General features: G+C 39.9%; 1 protein-coding gene across 1 annotated transcript in view; it reads left to right on the top strand.

The window, feature by feature from the left end:
• The window catches only part of itfg2 (integrin alpha FG-GAP repeat containing 2), an 89,427-nt gene extending 71,250 nt beyond the window's left edge, over positions 1 to 18,177 (top strand). Inside the window, exon 12 of the mRNA XM_072552200.1 lies at positions 13,167 to 18,177. Within this exon, the coding sequence (XP_072408301.1) occupies positions 13,167 to 13,276 (110 nt within the window). The 3' untranslated portion in view covers positions 13,277 to 18,177. The remainder of the gene's footprint in view (positions 1 to 13,166) is intronic.
• Positions 18,178 to 23,051: the final 4,874 nt, after the last annotated feature.

Raw genomic sequence — 23,051 nt, 5'->3', positions numbered from 1 at the left:
ACATTCTGTCCCTCAGGATTCCCCCCAACAACCTGCCCACCATTGATGTCAGGCTCACCGGTCTATAGTTCCCTGGCTTGTCCTTACCACCTTTCTTAAAAAGTGGCACCACATTAGCCAACCTCCAGTCTTCCGGCATCTCACCTGTGACTATTGATGATACAAATATCTCGGTAAGAGGTCCAGCAATCACTTCCCAAGCTTCCTACAGAATTCTTGGGTACAGCTGATCAGGTACTAGGATTTATCAACCTTTATGCATTTCAAGACATCCAGCACTTCCTCCTCTGTAATATGGACATTTTGCTAGGTGTCACCATCTATTTCCCTCTAGTCTACATCTTACATATCTTTTTCCATAGTAAATACTGATGCAAAATACTCATTTAGTATCACCCTCATCTCCTGCGGCTCCACAGAAAGGCCATCTTGCTGATCTTTGAGGGGCCCTATTCTCTCCCTAGTTACCCTTTTGTCCTTAATATATTTGTAAAAACCCTTTGGATTCTCCTTAATTCTATATGACAAAGCTATCTCATGTCTCCTTTTTGCCCTCCTGATTTCCTTCTTAAGTATACTCCTACTTCCTTTATGCTCTTCTAAGGATTCACTCGATCTATGCTGTCTATACCTGACATATGTTTCCTTCTTTTTCTTAACCAAATCCTCAATTTCTTAAGTCATCCAGAACTCCCTATACCTACCAGCCTTTCCTTTCACCCTATCAGGAATATCCATTCTCTGGATTCCTATTATCTCATTTCTGAAGGCTTCCCATTTTCTAGCCATCCCTTTACCTGCGAACATCTGTCCCCAATCAGCTCTTGCCTAATACCGTCAAAATTGGCCTTTCTCCATTTTCAAAACGGATTAATTGATGGTAATGCCGTTGAATATCAAGGGGTGATGGTTAGATTGTATCTTGTTGGAGAGGGCCATTGCCTTGCATTTATGTAGTGCAAATGTTACTTGCTAATTTTCAGCCCAAACCTACATTTGAACATGGACTGCTTCAGCATCTGAGAAGTCACGAATGGTGAAGATGATTTGGCCCAGGACACTACCCTGTAGAGATGTACTGGAGCTGATCTGACTGACTTACAACAACCATCACTATCTTCCTTTGTGCCAGATATGACTGACTGCAACTTGCGGAGAATTATTCCCTGATTCCCATTGTATCGGGTTTTGCTAGGATTCTTTGATGTCACACTTAGACAAATGTTTGATCTTGCCCTTGATGTCAAAGGGAACCAATCTCATTTCACCTTTGGATTCCAGCTTCTTTTTCCGTGTTTGAAACAAGGCCCTAATGACGTCAGAAGTGCATGGCTCTGGCAAAACCCAAACATGGTGTGAGTGAAACTGCTTTTGCTAAGCAGATGCTGCTTGATACCACTGTTGATGGCACCTCCCATCAATTTACTGATGACTGCGAGTAGACTGATGGGCAGGAACTGGCTGGATTGGACTTTTCCTATTTTTTGTGTGTGGGACATACCTGGGCAATTTTCCACATTGTCAGGCAGATATCAATTGAACTAGAAGAGGAGAATGGCAAATTCTCAAATACACATCTTCACTACTATTGCTGGAATGTTGTCAGGGCCTCTATCCAGTGCCTTCAACAATTTATCGCTATCACATGGAGTGAATTGAATTGGCTAAAGGCTGACATCGGTGATGCTGGGGATCTCTGGAAAAGGCCGAGATAGATCATCCACTTAGCAATTCTGGTTGAAGATTCTTACAAATGCTTTACGCTAATCTAACCTGAACCAGAATTATTCTGAAATCCCTTCCCCCCCCCCCCAAAATAAAACAGGATTTACCTTGCTAGGGAACCTCGATTTAGGACAACAATAGTCAGACAGCCTGCAACTGGAATGTTTGACAGACACCTTAGCTTTCCAGCTCAGTGGTAATGAGGCTGAGACATCAAAATTACCCCTGCAGCCCCATCTCTGCAACTAGAAGATCAGTTATGTTGGAAAAGCACTTAAAATGTCAAATTGACTCTTTCAGCTGTAAATAGCATTTTATCAGTAACAAAAATGTTCGTAAATATTTTGTAAATGTAACTATTATTTTAGGTATTTGAATTCAGAACAGAAATGGTTGGCACAGGGTTATATTAAGGGCATGTAGTTCTTTCAGGTGGTCTCTACATATTTTACTAATTTGGTAGAATTGCAATAACGTGAGAAATTCCTATTTCATCTAAAAATACTGACTGTGGGAACAGGTTTGTTGGCTGACATTTACCTCTTTAAATTCAGAACCCAGCTGTGCCCATGGTGTTTCCCTTGAGAGCCTTTCAAATTATATTTTTAATGTAAACAGTGTTTGAGAGAGAAAGAAAATAATGTTTTAAAATAGCATTGACGTCGATAATGACCCATGATCTAATTGAATGGGAGAGTAAGCTTGGTGGACTGAAGAGCTACTGCTGTTCCTAGGATCCTTTCATGCGTAAACTTGCCAAAAAGGCCACATTTTGAAATTTTCATTTTAGTCAATATTGGTTCTGTGAACTGATGTTCGACTTGCATAAATCTAATTGACTAGGTCAATTCTAATTGAGCTTACCTGCCTTTGATGACTCTTTTCACCTTTTGTTTATTTTAGAAATATTTCATTTGTTGCCATAATTATGACTAAGTATTTAAAACTCTGCAACAGCCCTTCTAATCATCATTGTTTTGATACCCAAACTCCATTTTAAGTGGTCTGAATTAAATAGTTTTATCATGAAGTAGTCAACAAATGACTATCTGTTTATTCTTTGGATATCCTATGTCCCTAGTTTGGAACAGGATATACAACTTTTTAAAAATCTGTCTGCATTGTTACTTTTGTATCCTCATTCTCTGGAACTTTAAATTTAGGTTTTGGTCTCATTCCACCCCACACCTGAAGCATTCTATTAGCTGTAATTGTCCTTGTATGTAAATATTTGTTTTTCCCGGCTTCCCTGGGACCACTCCTCACCCTGAGCCTGGTTTAGATCTTCAGGCTGGTGACATTTCAGCCAAGAATGCATTCTAACATATCTATTATGGAGGCTGTCCATATTGAACAATGTTGGTGGTACTGACAGAGGTGCATTTTATGGCCAGTCTGTTAGCTAGATGACTTGCATAGCTCCAACTTGGAGAACAGAGCTAAGAGGTTGAACAGGGCTCACCAACTCCACTCACTACCACTTGTCTGGATTTCTTAGAGGTTGCTGAGGAGCTCTGTGGCCTCCAGCATGATGTTGAAACAAGGTATCATGAGAAAGCTGGTGCTGTCTAGCACTGTAATCAGCTGAACAGTGATCATTGGCTGTATAGGAAGAAGGGGGCTAAGAAGCTGCCCACTAATGGAGGAGGTCATCAATCACCTAGTCAGCGGTACATAGAAACAAAGAAGATAGGAGCAGGAGGAGGCCATTTGGCCCTTCGAGCCTGCTCCGCCATACATCATGATCATGGCTGATTGTCCAACTCAACAGCCTAACTGTGCTTTCTCCCCACAACCTTTGATCCCATTCACCCTAAGTGCTATATCTAGCTGCCTCTGGAGTCAGCAGGTTAACTCTCTCTCTACAGATCCTGCCAGACCTCCAGATTTTCTTCTGAAATTTCTGGTTTTTATTTCAGATTTTGAGCATCCACAGGATTTTGCTTTTAAATTAGAATTGATCAGTATTCAAACGCCCACTGAATTTATCATAACTCAGTGCTGTCATTTCCTACAATCTTTCTTTAAACATTTGATAAAGTATTAGCAATTAGTTATGGATTTGGCAAGGAGAAAAATCCTTATTGTAAGTGGTTATAATATCAAACTCTAATGGAACACTGTATGGTTTTATATTCTGATCTTTTCTTAGAACACAAGTGGGCTGTGGTCTTTGTGGACTAGTTATTCCCCCTGCCTATTGGTTGCATATGCTTCAGCATGTTGAAAAGCCAGGAGCAAGCTTAAATGCCTCCCTTTCAATGGTCAAGCAATTTCTTCAAAATGTAAATTAAGTTTCTAAGAGAAATAGCTAACTAGCTGTTCCACATCTGCATGTTCGTCTTGGAGTGGCGTTGTTCCTATCCCTATGGCATTGGTGCAATTTGTAGCATTGAATAGGTTACTAAAACTGGTTTATTTATCAAAATGGCTTTCAACTTCTTGAATGCCATTTCGTATGACTGACTGTTTGGACGTTGTGTTTTTCTTCAACAAATTTGTCACTGAGATGACTACTATTGCTAATATTGGGAACTGATTACCTATAGAAACTGTACCCCCAAATTGCAGTGTTATTCCTTTGTCTTGGTTTATAAAAAATATTGTTGCCTGAACCCTGGCATCTCATGACATTCAGTGATGCTCTAAGGAAGTGACCTTGCCCTTGACAAACTTGTTCTTGGCTACACTTATGATGAGGTTAGCTTTGGCTAGCTTTTCAAACAGAGTTCTTAAAAGCCTGACATGATCTTTCCAAATGTTGTACATCACTGTATACAAAGCAATTACGAAACTAGGCAATCTTTGCTCGGTCAATCTTTGAAATACAGACAGTGTATTTTTCATATCAAATGTTTCCATGATCTTACCTCTTTCTTCTAAAATCTAATGCATACACTCCCAACCTGTTTAATGTTTCCTCAAAGATAATTTCTTCAATTTATCAAGAGGACGATGTAGCACCTTATCCAAACCCACCAATACCTCTGCATTTGCCAGCTTCACAACAGCAGTCCCAATCTGAGAAGGGATCCAACCTTATCAGTATTAACAGCAAGACCAGTTCCGTATGTCCATTATTTTCTGAGAAAGTGTACAGACATATATCTTTACTACCCAGGAATGCTAATGATTTTTTTAATATTAGGTATTAATCTTGTGCCCTTCTGCATCCTTCTTACTGCTCTAACATCCCACATCATGTATGGACATAGTAATTGGAAATAAGTATAGGTGAATTTCATAAGAGGGACAAAAATTCAGAAAGCCGTTGGAGAGCATTTATGAACGTATGAACACTCGGCTCGTCAAGTCTTCATTGCCATTCAATAAGATCATGGTTGATCTAATTTTAATCTCAAATACCCATTCTGGCATACCCCCAATAATTTTTTTTGCCCTTGGTAATCTAGAATCTAACTAAATCTCTCTTTAAAAATATTTAAAGATTCTGCATCCATTCCCTTTTGAGAAAGTACATTCCAAACTGAGATTTTATTCCCTCATCTCTGTCTGCTAAATTGGTCTTGCCAATGTGCTGTATAACTGAAATATACCCTTCCTACTCTTACATTCAATTCTCCTCCCAAAACCTGTTTTAATTTGCATATAGAATGTGAGTGCCACTGGCTGGTCATTTATTGCCTGTTCCTAATAACCGTTGAGATGGTGATGGTGTGCTGCCTTCTTGAACCAGTGTAGTCCATGTGCTGTGTAGGTAGAATGAATACAAACATCTGTACAATAAAACATACCATTCCACTAACTTCTCTTGATCACTTGCTGTACCCACATACGGACCTTCTTTGACTCCTGCACAGGTTCTCCCAGATTTCTCTGCATCTCCAAGCTCTGTAACCTTTTACTATTTAGATAACGTGCATTTTAAAAACTCTTTCTGCTGAAACTGACAATTTCACATTTTCCCATGTTATATTCCATTGCTAGATCTTTGCCCGCTCACTTCACTGATGTACATCTCTCTGTAAGCTGCTTATATCCCCTTCACAACTCAGGTTCCTTACCTATCTTTGTGTTATCAGCAAATTTAGCTACCACACCTTTTGTCCCTTCATCCAAATTATTTATATAAAACTGCAAACTGTTGAGGCCTGCGCACCAACCTCTGTGACACACCACTTGTTACAACCAGCTCGTCTGAAAAAGACTCATTTACTTCAATTCTCTGCTTCCTAATGGCCAGCCGATCTTCTATCCATGTTGTATATGTGTTAGCACCATGAGTTTTTATTTCCTTCAATAATCCAAGATGGAGGATGGGAAAAATTTCTGGCTGTAACAGCTACTTTTTTTTGAGGTATTTTAGGTGCTGAAGGTGACTTCCTCAAATTTTGTGAGGAGCAATTACTGTTTCATATGTTGTTGCATTGTTTTGGAACTTTGGAGAAAATAAAAGTCAAAACAACAGCTGGAAGTCATTGTACACATTGGAACCAACGGCATAGGAGGGAAAAGGTTGAGATTCTGAAGGGAGGTTGCAGAGAGTTAGGCAGGAATTTAAAAAGGAGGCATTTGAGAGTAGTAATATCTGGATTACTCCCGGTGCTATGAGCTAGTGAGGGCAGGAATAGGAGGATAGAGCAGATGAATGCATGGCTGAGGAGCTGGTGTATGGGAGAAGGATTCACATTTTTGGATCATTGGAATCTCTTTTGGGGTAGAAGTGACCTGTACAAGAAGGACGGATTGCAGCTAAATTGGAAGGGGACTAATAAACTGGCAGGGAAATTTGCTAGAACTGCTTGGGAGGATTTAACCTACTAAGTTGGTGGTGGGGGTGTGCTGGGGGTGGTTGGTATTGGGACCCGGAGAGATAATGAGGAACGAGATCAATCTGAGACTGGTACAGTTGAGAACAAAGGCAAGTCAAACAGTCAGGGCAGGCAAGGACAAAGCCATGAACAAAGTATGGCTGATAAACTAAATTGCATTTATTTCAATGCAAGACAGATGAACTCAGGGCATGGTTAGGAACAGGGGACTGGGATATCATAACAATTACAGAAACATGGCTCAAGGATGGACAGGACTGGCAGCTTAATGTTCCAGGATACAAATCCTACGGGAAGGACAGACAGGGAGGCAAGAGAGGAGAGGGTGTGGTGTTTTTGATAAGGAATAGCATTATATCTATACTGAGGTAGGATATTCCCAGAAATACAGCTAAGGAAGTTATTTGGGTGGAACTGAGAAATTAGAAAGGGATGATCACCTTATTGGGATTGTATTATAGACCCCCTAATAGTCAGAGGGAAATTGAGAAACAGATTTGTAAGGAGATCTCAGTTATCTGTAAGAATAATAGGGTGGTTCTGGTGAGGGACTTTAACTTTCCAAACATAGACTGGGACTGCCATAGTGTTAAGGGTTTAGATGGAGAGGAATTTGTTAAGTGTGTACAAGAAAAAAATTCTGATTCAGTATGTGATGTGCCTACAAGAGAAGTTGCAAAACTTGATCTACTCTTGGGAAATAAGGCAGGACAGGTGACTGAGATATCAGTGTGGGAAAACTTTGGGGCCAGCAACCATAATTCTATTTGTTTTAAATAGTGATGGAAAAGGATAGACCAGATCTAAAAGATGAAGTTCTAAATTGGAGAAAGGCCAATTTTGATGATATTAGGCAAGAACTTTCAAAGCTGATTGGGTGCAGATGTTCGCAGGTAAAGGGACGGCTGGAAAATGGGAAGCCTTCAGATATGAGATAACGAGAGTCCAGAGAAAGTATCTTTCTGTTAGAGTGAAATTAAAGGCTGGTAGGTATAGGGAATGCTGGATGACTAAAGAAATTGAGGGTTTGGTTAGGAAAAAGAAGGAAGCATATGTCAGGTATGGACAGGATAGATCGAGTGAATCAGTAGAGTATAAAGGCAGTAGGAGTGTACTTGAGAGAAATCAGGAGGCCAAAAAGGGGAAATGAGATAGCTTTGGCAAATAGAGTTATGACAATCCAAAGGGTTTTTACAAATACATTAAGGACAAAAGGGTAACTAGGAAGAGAATAGAGCCCCTCAAAGATCAGCAAGGCGGCCTTTGTGTGGAGGCACAGGAGATAGAGGAGATACTAAATGAGTATTTTGCATCAGTGTTTACTGTGGAAAAGGACATGGAAGATATAGAATGTAGGGAAATAGATGGTGACATCTTGAAAAATGTTCATATTACAGAGGAGGAAGTGCTGCATGTCTTGAAACGCATAAAGGTGGATAAATCCCCAGGACCAGATCAGGTGTACCCTAGAACTCTGTGGGAAGCTAGGGAAGTGTTTGCTGGGCCTCTTGCTGAGATATTTGTATCATCGATAGTCACAGGTGAGGTGCCGGAAGACTAGAGGTTGGCTAACGTTGTGACACTGTTTAAGAAAGGTCGTAAAGACAAGTCAAGGAACTATAGACCAGTGAGTCTGATGTCAGTGGTGGGCAGGTTGTTGGGGGAATCCTGAGGGACAGGATGTACATGTGTTTGGAAAGGCAAGGACTGATTAGGGATAGTCCACATGACTTTGTGTGTGGAAAATCATGTCTCACAAACTTGATTGAGTTTTTTGAAGAAGTAACAGAGGATTGAGGGCAGAGTGGTAGATGTGACCTATATGGAGTTCAGTAAGGCGTTTGACAAGGTTCCCCATGGGAGACTGGTTAACAAGGTTAGATCTCATGGAATACAGGGAGAACTAGCCATTTTGACACAGAACTGGCTCAAAGGTAGAAGACCGAGGGTGGTGGTGGAGGATTGTTTTTCAGACTGGAGGCCTGTGACCAGTGGAGTGTCACAAGGATCGGTGCTGGTTCCTCTACTTTTTGTCATTTACATAAATGATTTGGATGCGAGCATAAGAGGTATAAGTTAGTAAGTTTGCTGATGACACCAAAATTGGAGGTGTAGTGGACAGCAAAGAGATTACCATGGGATCTTGGCCAATGGGCTGAGAAATGGCAGATGGAGTTTAATTCAGATAAACATGAGATGCTGCATTTTGGGAAAGCAAATCTTAGCAGGACTTATACACTTAATGGGAAGGTCCTAGGGAGTGTTGCTGAACAAAGAGACCTTGGAGTGCAGGTTCATAGCTCCTTGAAAGTGGAGTCGCAGGTAGATAGGATAGTGAAGAAGGTGTTAGGTATGCTTTCCTTTATTGGTCAGAATATTGAGTACAGGAGTTGGGAGGTCATGTTGCGGCTGTACAAGACATTGGTTAGGCCACTGTTGGAATATTGCATGCAATTCTGGTCTCCTTCCTATCGGAAGCATGTTGTGAAACTTGAAAGGGTTCAGAAAAGATTTACAAGGATGTTGGAGGATTTGAGCTGTAGAGAGAGTTTGAATAGGCTAGGGCTGTTTTCCCTGGAGCATCAGAGACTGAGGGGTGACCTTTATAAAGGTTTATAAAATCATGAGGGGCAAGGGATGGGGGAATGCAGGATTAGAGTGCATACCTTTAGGGTGAGAGGGGAAAGATGTAAAAAAGACCTAAGGGGCAACTTTTTCACGGGTGGTATGAGCTCATTCATAGAATGAGCTGTCAGAGGAAATGGTGGAGGGTGTTACAATTGCACCATTTAAAAGGCAGCTGGATGCGTATATGATTTGGAGGGATATGGGCCACGTGCTGGCAGGTGGGACCAGATTTGGTTGGGATATCTGGTTGGCATGGACAAGTTGGACTGAAGGCTCTGTTTTCCATGCTGTACGTCTCTATGACTCTAACCCTTCATGTAGCACCTTATCAAATGCCTTCTAGAAATCTAATTACAATACATCCACTGTTTCCCCTTTATTCAAAACACGTCAAAGGAGTCCATTAAATTAATTAAATGTCATTTCCCTTTGTCAAAACCATTTGCCCATGTCTGATTACCTTAAACTACTTGCCCTGTTATAATATATTTAATAACAGCTGTTAATGTTCCATATGACAGATGCTAAACCAACTAGCCTGTAGTTCACTGCTTTCTGCCTTCCTGAATAAAGCAGTTACGTTAGTTATTTTCCAATGTAAAGAAATCTTCTCTCTGAATGTAATAAGTTTTGGAAAATTTAAACTAACACATCACTATCTTGTTACTTTTGAAATCCATCAGGACCTGGGGACTTGAGAATTCACAGTTTCAACAACTTATTCATTACTTTAATCTAATTTACTAGTTCCTTGGCAATTGTAATTTTCTTGAGTTTTCTCCTTTTCAGTTCTTGATTTACAGCTATTTCCAGGATATTACTTGTATGCTGTCAAGTAAAGATCAATGCACAATATCAATTCAGTTCATCTGCCATTTCCTCCTCACCCATTACTCATTCTCCAGCATCATTTCCTATTGAACTAGCACTTAGTTTGTTAACTCGTTTTTTTAAAAATCTGAAGAAACTTCTGCTTGTTTTTATATTTTTGGCTAATTTTCTCGTACTGTATTTTTTCACTCCATATTAATTATTTAGTCAATCTTTGCTCTTGTTTCATATTCTATCCAGTCTTCTAAAGATATTACCTATCTTTGAACACTTATATAGCTTTTCTTTGAGTTTGATACTATCTTTTACTTTTGTAGTTAACCACAGATGATGGAGTCTAACCCTCAGAATCTTTCTCATTTTTTAATGTATTTGTTCTGCACCTTCTGAAATTTCCCTTTAAATGTTTGCCATTGCATTTCTATTGACTATCCCTTAACCTAAATTGGCGGTTTGCTTTTGCTAGCTCTACTTTCATTTGTCCATATTTGTCCTTGTTTAAACTCAAAATAGTCATCTCGGGCCCACACTTCTCTCTCTCAAACAGTATGTCAAATTCAAACATATTATGGTTGCTTCTACCCAGCGGTGCTTTCACTCTGAATTCAGTAATGAATCATTTCTTGTTGATTGAAACCTGGTCTCGATAGCTTGCTCTCTGGTTGATGCTATAACCTGCTGATCTAAGAAAATGTCCTGAAAACATGTAATTAATTCTTCATCTAGATTACTTTTTAGTCATCTTATTTTACCACTTTATATTTACATTAAAATCCCCACGATAATCACTTCTGACAAGCTTCTGTTATTTCTTCCTTGACACCCTGTCCTGCCATATGATTACTGTTAGTTTATTTAAAGGCATCTCAATCCACGAGCCGCCATATTGATGGTTGATGAGACCAAAAGTGTTAAGCAGAAAATAGAAATGAATGTAAAAGTCTAGATAAATAATTATTTTCAACAAAGCTGTGGAAAAGACAAATATTTGACTCCTGCTTTGAAATGAGGAGGTTTGAATGAAATGATGGCAAGGTATTGTTGTTTAAAAGACGTTTAAAACTTAATGCCAGTTCTAGAGTTAGGATTTCTCGCTAGCAAGAAAAGTCTTGTCATTTTCACACCCCAGAGAAATTATGATAATTTAAGGTGTCAGTTGTGGGAATGCCCAAATAAGGTCAATATTAAGCTAATGACTTGTTTATTGGGAGTCAGAGAAAAAAACAAACCCCATTAGGCATTGGGAAAGGACCATGGCATTGCGTACCTTTGAGATGAGAACTGGGAGAATTCAAGCAAAGATTGGTAAATATGGTAACAACTTCTGAGACTCTACACTACTTGCAAAACATGCTGTGGGACAATTTACTGGAAAACTTCAGGCATGTTGCCATCAATTTACATCAGGACATGGGAGATTTTCCAAAAAGCTGACTGATGTACCAGAAAGCTCAAAAAATCATTCTCTTGTTTTGACCCTGCAGAAAGTAATTAGATTTAATTTGGGTGGCCAAATAGAGAGTAAAAATGTAGATGATTTTTAAAGTTCAAAATTCAGGTGTGTATTTCCTGCTTTTTGAGTCCAAAACAGTGCCCATAGTGTACGAGCACAATTTTTGCAGTGAGTTATGCTGGACATCATATTGATGAGGATGTTGATGCATGACCAGCAGAGGTATGCAACGTAGGTAGATCATGACAATCAGCATTTAATGCTGATTACATGCCAATGCTACCATTCTGAAATCCATTATTCAAGCTTATTTTTCAAAATCTTTAATGGAATGTGGGTGTCTTAATGAGACCAGCATTTGTTGTCCATCCCAGCTGACCTTATGCTGAGAACCTTGCTAGGCCTTTTCATATATTAGTTAAGAGTCAACTATATTACTGTGAATGTGGAGTCATCATTGGATCGGAATGGGTAACTTCCCTAAAGGACATTAGTGAGCCAAATGTGTTTTTACAACAACGAATGATTGCTTAATGGTCAGCATTATTAGGACCAGTTTATATTAGAGATATATTAATTGAATTTAAGTTCCACAAGCTACCATGATCAGCCAATAGTCTAGGCCTCTGGATTACTGCCAGGTTCAGTGAGACAACTATTTGACAACTGTCTGCATGATCTCTTAATCCCATAGGCCTGATCACTTGTTCAGCAGCAGGGAGGACCTCAACAGCATCATTCAAAGAAATTATCAACCACTTTCATATTAGCTGCTGCTGGGTTTATACCGGCTAATGCTACAATTATACAAGCATTTTGTGGTTTCTAAAGTTGATAAAGTATATAGGGACTGGGGTAGTAGCTGCTGAAGGATTTGTTTCAGTTTCAGTGCTTCGGCACAAACTATTTTGGTCCAGCCATTCCTGATGTTGTAGAATTCTCCTTAGAATAAAACATGACCAGAGGAATTAGCACAGCCAACATGGAGCAGAACAAGTTTTGAGAAGATGGAGGGGAGAAGGAGCCTCAGCAGGAGACCATAGTGATTCATGGTTGCTCCGTAGGCAGTTCTGCAACCTACCTGAACATTGGCATGGAATACTGTGTGCAGTTACTTTGCTACAATAAGGACATTGTCACATTTCCAATTGATGTTATTACTGGAAAGGTTAGATCTTAGACTGAAACCAGGCTGGTAGATTATATTTTTTATTTGGTTTTAAGGAGGTGGTTTTTTTATTGAAACACAAGCAGGTAATACTGCAGATTTAGTTTTAATAATAAAACAGTATTTTATTCCACATTAAAAGAAGAAAAAAAAGAATAAATCAAACTAATTAAATATTATACAAAAGACCAGAGAGGATTCTATTCTCTAACAAACAACAACAAAAAAAATTCAATGAAATTTAAAAAACAATGCTGATATGATTTCCGAAGGTCAACTAATCGCATTGCTCATCGTGCTTTGCTCATTCTGTGCATCTTTAGTAAATTCCGCTTCTGGGACTGTCAGTTCCAGAAACCTACTTGCGGCTTTACTGTTTTAGGGTGGAAGTTGGGTGGTATCGGATTTTAGTCTTTACTGTCTGGTATTATGTTTAAAAGATGCTTTATTCTGTTAATGAAACTGTTGTCGTCTTAAACTGGCTGCCTTCCTGAAAGCATGATAAGCAAATTAAAGGAATTATTTAAGAAATCACTCCTCCTTCTATTTTTGTCTCCATGTATTTCAGATGTAAATAACAGCAGTGCTGTCCAAGCCATGCTACACCAGACACTCTATTTTCCTGACCAACTTTCAGGACATATCAACAAGGAGGACAAGTTGCACAAACTATGTTAGTCTGGACTGTCTGTTCAATCTTAAACTATGTGGGGAAAAATGGCAATGACTGCAAGTTTTTATGATCTGTGTTGGTAAACCAACAAGACTGGCTTCTCATTTCCCCACGTCGCAATCCGGAGACCTATGGATAAACAGTTGAGAACAATTTTAACCAAAGGAGCAGCATGTTAATGACTTTGCAACAAGTAAATAAAATTAAATCTTACATGGAACTTCAGAGTAATCCGTATCGATACTTGCAGAGGGATATAAGCCCACATTAATGTTTCTCATGTTATAAATAGATTCATAAGTGAATAATATGTTTAATAGTTTTCTTTGCCAATTTAAAACATCTGAGTGCCATGAATTGTCTATGTCTTAGCAGCAGTTACATGACAGGTGAAAGAAATAAGACTGGCAAAGCAGTTTTAATGAGCCACAAAGCCTTAGATGCTTTGCGAAATATACTGCTGTATTTCTAGGTCTTGTCCTTTTGCAGGATATTGCCAACTGTTGGAATCTTCTAGGAAAAGACGAGGAGTGCAGATGCTGGAGATTAGAGTTGAAAGCGTGTCGCACTGGAAAAGCACAGCCAGTCAGGCAGCATCTGAGGAGCAGGAGAGTCAACATTTCGGGCATCACCCCTCCATCAGGAATGTTGGAATCTTCTAAAAGACAACTTCTGTGTTCATCATCCAAAATAAAAATGGTGGGTGAGTTCCTTAGCTGGAATGTCCAGACCACTGGTCAAAGGATAGGCCCACTGGCAGAGGTATTAACTGCCAAGACTGACAGTGGAACCCAATGGTCTCTAAAATGTGTCCGAGAGACGTCCCCTGAAACGTTCTGCAAGTTGGCATCCTGTGTCCCCGATGTAGAGGAGACCACATCGAGAGCAGCAGACATAGTAGATAAGATGTTTGGATGTGCTGGAAAATCTTGCCGGATGTGAAAAGATCCTTTGGGGCCTTGGATGGAGGTGAGGCAAGAGGTGTGGCGCAGGTTTTGCAACTCCAGTGGCAAGGGAAGGTGCCGGGTGTGGAGGATGGGTTGGTGGGAGGTGTGGACCTAATAAGGGAATCAGAGGGAATGGCCTCCTCAGAATGCAGATGGGATAGGGAGGGAAATATATCTTTGGTGGTGGGGTCTGATTGTAGGTGGCTTAAATGGTGGAGGATAATGCACTGTATCTGGAGATTGGGGTGGAAGGTGAGGAACAGGAGAGTTCTATCCTTTTTGCGAATGGAAGGGGTGGGTTTCAAGGGCAGAGGTGCGGGAAGGGGAGGAGATGTGCTGGACGATGTGGTTGATCATTTGGGAGGGGAAATTGCAATCCTTGAAATCGGAGCCTGTCTGGGATGTCCAGGAGTGGAATTGCTCCCCCTGGGAGAAAATACGATGGAGGAATTGAGAGTGAGGGATCGCGTTTTTATTGGTGGGGTGAAGGGGAGAACAGGGTGTAATCAAGGTCGCTGTGGGAGTCGGTGGGTTTCAGCCCAGTCTACTGCAGTTGCTGCTCATAATGTGGATCTCCTTTACATTAGCTTTGTGGAATAGCTCTGTTCTGTCTGTAGGAATCCCCAATCTCCAAGTTGCTTGTCACTTCAAAAAACCACTTTGCTCTTATGCTAATATTTCTGTCCAATGGAGCACAGTACAAGCTTGAGAAACAACATCTCATTTTCCATTTAGGCATTCTACAGCTTTGTTTTTTAACATTGAATTCAATAACTTCAGAAAATGACTGCATTATATCTGGCCTCCATTTTTCTTACATTCTGTGGCCCCCTTCCTAACTTCCCCCACAATTGTGTCATGTTTGTGTCTTGTTCATTTTGCACTCAATAGAAAGGACCAATTCTCCTCTTTTCCCACCTTAATTTACATGCTTTTCTGGACTTTTATTTCCTTTCTCCACCATTCACAGCCCATTTATCTTTTGCAGTGGGCCTCTACACCATTTGTCGTCTTGTTCCTCCTCTGCCTCTACCAGAAGTATAAAAAGTATATTTTCCAGCACATTTCAATTCTGAAGAGTCATGCCAGACTCGAAACATTAACTTTGTATCTTTCTCCACAGACCTGCTGAGTGTCTCTAGCAATCTGTTTAGTTTTGACTTTTTGTTATCTTTGTAACATTTAGTCTCAATAGTGATGCATTCTTAGATTTGTTTTTCTCCGCTGTTTCCTACTATTTTCTGACACCCGTTTTCCTGTTCTACTTTTAGAACATAGAACAATACAGCACAGAACAGGCCCTTCGGCCCACGATGTTGTGCCGAACATTTGTCCTAGCTTAAGCACCTATCCGTGGACCTATCCAATTGCTGCTTAAAGGTCACCAATGATTCTGACTCTGCTACTCCCATGCCTCCACCACTCTCTGGGTAAAGAACCTACCCCCTATACCTTCCACCCTTCACCTTAAATTTATGTCACTTTTCTGCTTTAACTTCCTTCTACTCTTTAATGTACCACTTCTTTGCATAAATGATTCTTTGCCCCAGTATTTCTTTTGAAAACCTCTATTTCTCTAAATAACAATTTTTCAACAACGCTGGCATGATTGAGCCGTGTACAGTCCCATCTGTACAGCACCCATTTTCTTCCCCTACTGGTGCCTGTGACCCACAAAGTGGAACCCTCTTCTGCCTCACCAGTCTTTGAGCCATGTATTCATCTCTTTAATTTATCTTCCCTATTCCAATTTGCATTCAGCCCAGGTAATCCAGAGATTTTAATCTTTGAGGGTCTGATTTTGAATTTAGTACCTGGCTTCTCATACTCTTTACACAGAACCTCTTTCCACGTTCTACCTTTGTTCTTGATACATAAAAAGGCCATGATGGCACTCCCACTGTAATTCTTTTTCAGCCCCATGATGTCCTGAACCCTGGCAGCAGGCAGACTGGAGTCTAGTTCTTTGTTGCGGGGAACAATGTCAATCTCCTCACAATGCTATAAGGTACTACTGCTACTCCCTTCCTTGTCGCTCCCTCAACTTGAATGCATGCGCTGTTATCATTCAAACATGTTCAGAGAGAACCTCAAACCTAATGAACAACTGCAGAGGCTGAGGCTTCTGCAATTCTGCCTTGTGTGTCTCCCTTTACTGGCCTCACTCAAATTTGCACTCCCCTGTCATGATCAACTTAGGAGACCCTGATTTAACTGGTGTGACTACTTCTCTGTAAACAAATCCAGGCAACATTTTCCTTATTTCATTAACTGCGGTGCCTGTAGTTCAGCCACCAGTTAATAAACTCTGAGCCGAGGCTGCTTGAAATTCAAACACTTACTGCAAATGTGTTTGCCCTGGAACACAGGATTTGCCTGGAACACTCCATGCTGCAAGTTTGCACATCATCTGAACTGCCATCCTTAAATGAGTTTAAAATTATTTAATATTATTCACTCAATTATTTGTTTTATTAACTTTAGCTACCAACTCTTTTAATTATGTTAAAATGTCAGAATAGAACAGTTCTTAACACTTATCAAAGATTCACCAGACATATGGCCCCTTTCTTTGTAGTAGAGAAAGAACCCATTCCAATCAGCTCTAGTGAATTTAGATCTGTTTCTGTCGGAGCTCCTTTACTTGCATGCTCCTTAGGTGATGCTGACTGCGTCCTTGGGGTTTTCACCATGCCTGCTCTTTACAGTCATACTCACGGCCTGCTCTTAGAGTCCTCACTACACCTGCTCCTCTGCATGATGCTGACTGCCTATCTTGGAGTCTTCATCTCACTCTTCTCAAAAGAAATATAATGGCATAATTTAGCTTACAAGTTAAGCTGAAATTTTTAAAGTATACTGAAATAACAAAACAAAGCAGCACAAGTTGCACCGATTCTAACAAGATTTTGGGATAGAAGACAGAAGAAAACAACTCTACATGAAAGAGCAATCAAGAATGGATAGCAGAGACAAGAGAATTCATCCAAGAGACAAATTACGTAAGGACAGAGATACACATTTTCCTTTTTTGCCACAGATAAGCTAAGATGGGCCAAACACTTCAGTATTCTGCCATTATTACACATTTCCAACTTATGTTTGGTCTGAACCAATGTCATTACAGTATCAATAGATCCATTGGGAGAACAATCAACCATTGAAAATAGTATTTGAGACTATGCAAAGTGGAGAATTTCCATTAGTGAGGGAATGGAACAATGTCTGCAAAGGAGAAAAGTTATTAGAAACATAGAAATGGAAACATGAGCAGCACTTCAGACCTGCTGCACCATTCCATATCATCATGGTTGATCATTCAACTCAGTACCTTGTTCCTAGTTTCTCTCTGGATCCTTTCATCCCTTTTTCCATAATAACTCATTATTTATTTATTTATATATATATATATATAAAATTCTTAGAAACATTCAATTTTCTACCCTCACCTGCTTTCTGTGATAGAGTATTCCACAGGCTCACCACTCTCTGGGTGAAGAAATTTCTCCTCAGCCCTAAACGGCCTAAACCAAATCCTTAAAATATGTCTCTTGGTTCTCGACTCCTTAGTTGTCGGGAACATCCTGTATCTCCTCTGTCTAGTCCTGTTTGAATTCTAAAGGTTTCTATGAGGTTCTATGAGAAGTAAGGCCTGCTAGAAAAAGATGGTTTAATCTTCAGATGGATGATTTTTCTAAATGTGGACCTGAGGAGAAACTATCACTTGAAGTATAGATGTAACCTTAACCCTAACACACAGAATTGCTGGACAAATTACTCAGATGAATCTCAATCCGAACATTCTCAAACTAAAAAAGCCGCAGTTTCTGTATCCGATGGCGCAGCAGACCTACTCTCTTCTACTCTGTATGTTTATATAACACGGGGAAAGAAATGAAAATGCTAATCTGTAATTTTACATAAAGTAAAGTTTAAAGAATAAATCAAACTGAAACCTGTATTTGGTAAATGGATGAGGTGGACCAAAGTGTCAGTTTCTATGCTGTATGACTCTGACTCTATGATGTCAATAAATTCGGTTGCTTTGTCCTGATTAGATTAGATTACTTAGTGTGGAAATAGGCCCTTCGGCCCAACAAGTCCACACCGACCCTCCGAAGAGCAACCCACCCAGATCCATTCCCCTACATTTACCCCTTCACCTAACACTACAGGCAATTTAGCATAGCCAATTCACCTAACCTGCATATTTTTGGACTGTGGGAGGAAACCAGAGCACCCAGAGGAAACCCACACAGACACTGGGAGAATGTGCAAACTCCACAGACAGTTGCCTGAGGCGGGAACTGAACCCTGGTCTCTAGCGCCGTGAGGCAGCAGTGCTAACCACTGTGCCACCATGCCGCCCACATCCTGGCTGATGTCAAGCTTCTTGAGTATTGTTGGAGCTGTCGTTATCCAGGGAATTGGAGTATATTCTAACATACCTTCCACTTGAACCATTTAGGGCAGGCTTTGAGAATCAGCTGGTAAGTTATTTGCTGTACTATTCTTAGCTTATGACCTGCTTTTGTAGGAATTGTATTTATGTAGCTAGTCCAGTTCAGTTTCTGATCAGTGGTGAGGCCCCCCCCCCCCCCCAAATATTGATAATGGGGGTTTTCGGTGATAATAATGCCATTGAATGTCATGGGGCAATGATTAGATTGTCTCTTATTAGAACTGGCAATTATCTGGCATTTATGTGATGCAAATGTTACCACTTTTCAGTTCTAGCTTGGCTACTGTCCAGGTTTTGCTGCATTTGGACATGGACTCTCTCAGTATCTGAGGAGTCATGAATGGTGTGGAACATTTTGCAGTTCCAGAGGAAGTTAAGAGTCAACCACATTGCTGTGGGTCTAAAGTCAAATGTAGTCCATACAGGTAAAGATGGCAGTTTCCCCCCTAAAGGATATTAGTGAGCCAGATGGGTTTTCCTGACAATTTGCAATGGTTTCATGGTCATCAATTAGACTCTTAATTCCAGACTTTTATTGAATTCAGATTCCAGCATCTGCCATGACGGAATTTGAACACCGGTCTCTCAGAACGTTACCTGGGTTTCTGGATTAACGGACCAGGAATAAAATAAAGAATTCAAGGGTGACATTTACTCAATGGTGCAAGATGTGGCCATGGATCCTTTGTGATTGAACAGGCTGATTCTTGAACTGTAGAATTAGGGGAGGATGTCCCATGAATAGTGGGACTTGGTGTGCAGGATTGGGTCAATTTTCTTTCCTTCACTATCACACTCTTCCTCGTATTAAAATATTTGTATTGGAAACATGATGCAGTTCGTTGGACAGGTTATCACCATTTTGAACAATATGTAGCAAGTTCAGTAATTAAGCTGCTACTTTTCAGGGACAGCTTCAGAGTGTCTTTGCATCATTTTATTGTTCTCCCTGGAACACTTTGCATTTGAAATAAAAATCTGGCAGGGAATGTTTCTCAACCCTCTCGACATGGTGTCTAGTCCATTGCAGGTAGTTTTTACAAGAGTGTATGTACATATCTTCAGTGTTTCCATACATATAGATAAGCTACAGTATGCAGATGGCTGCATATTGCCCAGTCTACACCAGATTGACAGCCACTCATGAAGGATGTTAGCATTTGTTTGATGGTCCTTCCACAGGATGCAGTCAAGACTTTGCTGTTGGAGCTTCTCTCGTGTGTCAATGTATTGCTGATACACAGTTCAGGTCTCACTATAATACAGGAACATGGAGATGAAAACTGTTGTAGAGTCTAGGCCTTTTGCTGACTTTTGGATGTTGACTAACATGCTGGCGTAGTTTGTAGAAGGCTGAGCTAGCTTAGTTAATGCAGTGTTTGATCTTCTTGTCAATGATTGCCTTGTGAGACAGTTTGAGAAATGCTGAACATATTCAAAAATCTCTCCTTCATCATATGGGGGTGAAATATTTGGCTGACTAGGACTGTTTTGGTACGTTTTGTCATTTTCAGGGACAAGTCTCTTGTATATAGAATTGAAAATTTCATGAGTGGTTGTCAATCTGGTGTAGACTGGGCAATACTGTAGTTTATTTATATGTATGGAAACATCGAAGATATGAGCAAGAATAGGCCATTCAGCCCTTGGAGTCTGATCTGACATTCAATATGATCAGTCAATGTGGTGTCAACTTAGGCTTGGATAGAAGGCATCTGAGGTTAGAGTTTCAATTTCAGCAACGTTTAATACTCACGCCAGAGGGCAATTGATATTTGTTAAGGTCAATAACCACAGTCAGATAGATTGAATAATATGGAGGCTGTCACACCGTATTGATTGACACTGGTCCTGGATTTTGAAGGTGTCTGGTTCAGATCTTCCACTTAAGACTGTTGCAGTCGTAATATCATGTGGGAGTTGCGGGATTGTGAAGTTCCTTGAACATCCAAATTTCTGGATGACAATCCACACAGCTTCACAATCAGTTGTTTTTGAGTCTTTAACCCTACCACCAAAAAAAAGCAAATTTTGAAAACATTACATAAATATTTATAGATTTTAGTTTTTTGGTAACCTTTTTATTCTCTATTCTTTTATTCGGCAAGTCACACTCTGACAGGGTGTAGTTTTCAAGCTTTGACAAGGTCCTCTTCTGTGGAATTTATACACTAATGACCACTGACAGAATTTACCCTGTAATCTCCCATCCATCTTGAGTCTGTTTCAACTTTTTGTTTTGCTGTGCCAAAGGCCATAATTTTCAGCTGTTCAACTGATCCATTCGGAATTTAGTTGTCTACTGAAGTCTTTCCGTGTATAAACATTGTGGTTTGTTTTATTGATCTATGAACACTGCCACATTCCGATTTGTAAATGTTTACTTAAATTTTGACTTTAGCAACTGAAATTATCAAAAAAAATCAATAATGGTTTTCATTTACGTGTCAATATCCAAAGTCATTGTGGAGAACTGTTAATGAATGAAAATCATTTGTTCTTCATCTGATTACGCCCTGAAATGAAAGAGAGGTTGTTTCTAGAAAGCTCCACAACTGAATATGTAGATCCCTCCCACCCTTAGGCTGCATACGTCTTATTCATATGGCTATGAAGAACATTTGATCAGAATAAGATTCAGAATACAATGTTTGCTTCTATCTATCTTTTTCAGGTACACGTACGAAATCTTTTATAGAGATTTTTCCAACTTTTTTCAGACTTTACCCCATCTCCATACTTTGATCTTTTTAATTTAATAATCTTTTGTGTACTGTCTGAGATTAGAAACGCTACAGAAAAATATCACAAAAACATTAGAAGTAACTTATTGTGATGATTAAGATTATAATTATGTGTTGCAATCAGCAATTCATTTTAGCAACCAATTTAAAACTCTAAACAAGGAGGAAAAAGGCAGAATACAAATCAAAATTTAGGCTATAGTATTGCTCTTTGAGTGTGGAGGATTTTAAGCCTCAGCCATTAAAAATGCCAGTGCACACAAGAAAATTAAAGCTTGGTTAGTTGAGGAAGGTCAGTGCCCTGTGGCTGTTCTAAAAATATGTTTGTCTGAATCTAGGTCACTCCAACTTATTCTTTTCAAGGGGTTCAAAAGGTGGAAATTTTTATCTATCCTTCCTTATCTTCTTCTAATGTCTACAGGATTTGGAAAATCTAAACCCATCATCAGCTGATGACTACTTAGCCATAGAGTCATAAAGTCATAGAGATATACAGAACGGAAACAGACCCTTCAGTCCAATACGTCCATGTTGACCAGATATCCGAAACCAATCTAGTCCCACCTGTCAGCACCTGGTCCATATCCCTTCAAACCCTTTCCATTCATAGATTCACCTGGATGCCTTTTAAATGTTGCCATTGTACTAGCCTCTTTTGTTGGCTGTTCGGGGATTTCAATGTTCCAAATAATAAAAGCAAATTACTGCGAATGCTGGAATCTGAAACCAAAAGAGAAAATGCTGGAACATCTCAGCAGGTCTGGCAGCATCTGTAAGGAGAGAAAAGAGCTGACGTTTTGGGTCTAACTGACCCTTACAGATACTGCCAGACTTGCTGAGATTTTCCAGCATTTTCTCTTTTGGTTTCGATGTTCCAACTTCCCTAATATTGATTGGAACCTCCTTAGTGCCAATAGTTTAGATGGAGCAGATTTTGTCAGGTGTGTTCAGGAAGGATTCCTGACTCAATATGTAGATTGGACAACTAGAGGGGAGACCATATTGGATTTGGTGCTTGGCAATAAATGAGGTCAAGTGTTGGACCTCCCAGCAGAAGAGCATTTCGGTGATGGTGATTGCAACTCTCTGACCTTTAGTCATGGAGAGGGATAGGAGCATACAGTAAGGGGAAGTATTTTAATTGGGGAAGGGAGAATTACAACACTATTAGGCAGGAACTGTAGAGTATAAATTGGGAACAAATATTCTAATGGACACGCATGACAAAAGGTTGTTTATGGAGCACTTGCTATGAGATCTGTATAGGTTTGTCCCAATGAAGCAATACTAAGGTGAATGGACCTTGAATGACAAGAGATGTGGAAAGTCTAGTGAAGAGGAAGAAGGAAGCTTACTTAAGGTTGAGGAAGCAAGGATCAGCCAGGGCGCTAGACAGTTAAAAGGTAGCCAGGAAGGAACTGAAGAATGGACTGAGGAGAGTTAGAATGGGGCATGAAAAAGCCTTGGTAGGTAGGATTAAGGGAAACTCCAAGCCATTCTACACTTAAGTGACTTCTTGAATAGCCTTGATTGTCTTTTACTATTTTCACTTTGTGATGTCTGAGATTAAGGCTTTCACTTTGCTTTCTTTCTTTATTTTATTACTCCACCACCATAATGAACAGAA

Source organism: Chiloscyllium punctatum, chromosome 32 (assembly GCF_047496795.1).
Source record: "Chiloscyllium punctatum isolate Juve2018m chromosome 32, sChiPun1.3, whole genome shotgun sequence".
Taxonomy (NCBI): Eukaryota; Metazoa; Chordata; class Chondrichthyes; order Orectolobiformes; family Hemiscylliidae; genus Chiloscyllium; species Chiloscyllium punctatum.
The sequence above is the reverse complement of the archived record's forward strand: the minus strand, read 5'-3'. Positions and strand labels throughout refer to the sequence as shown.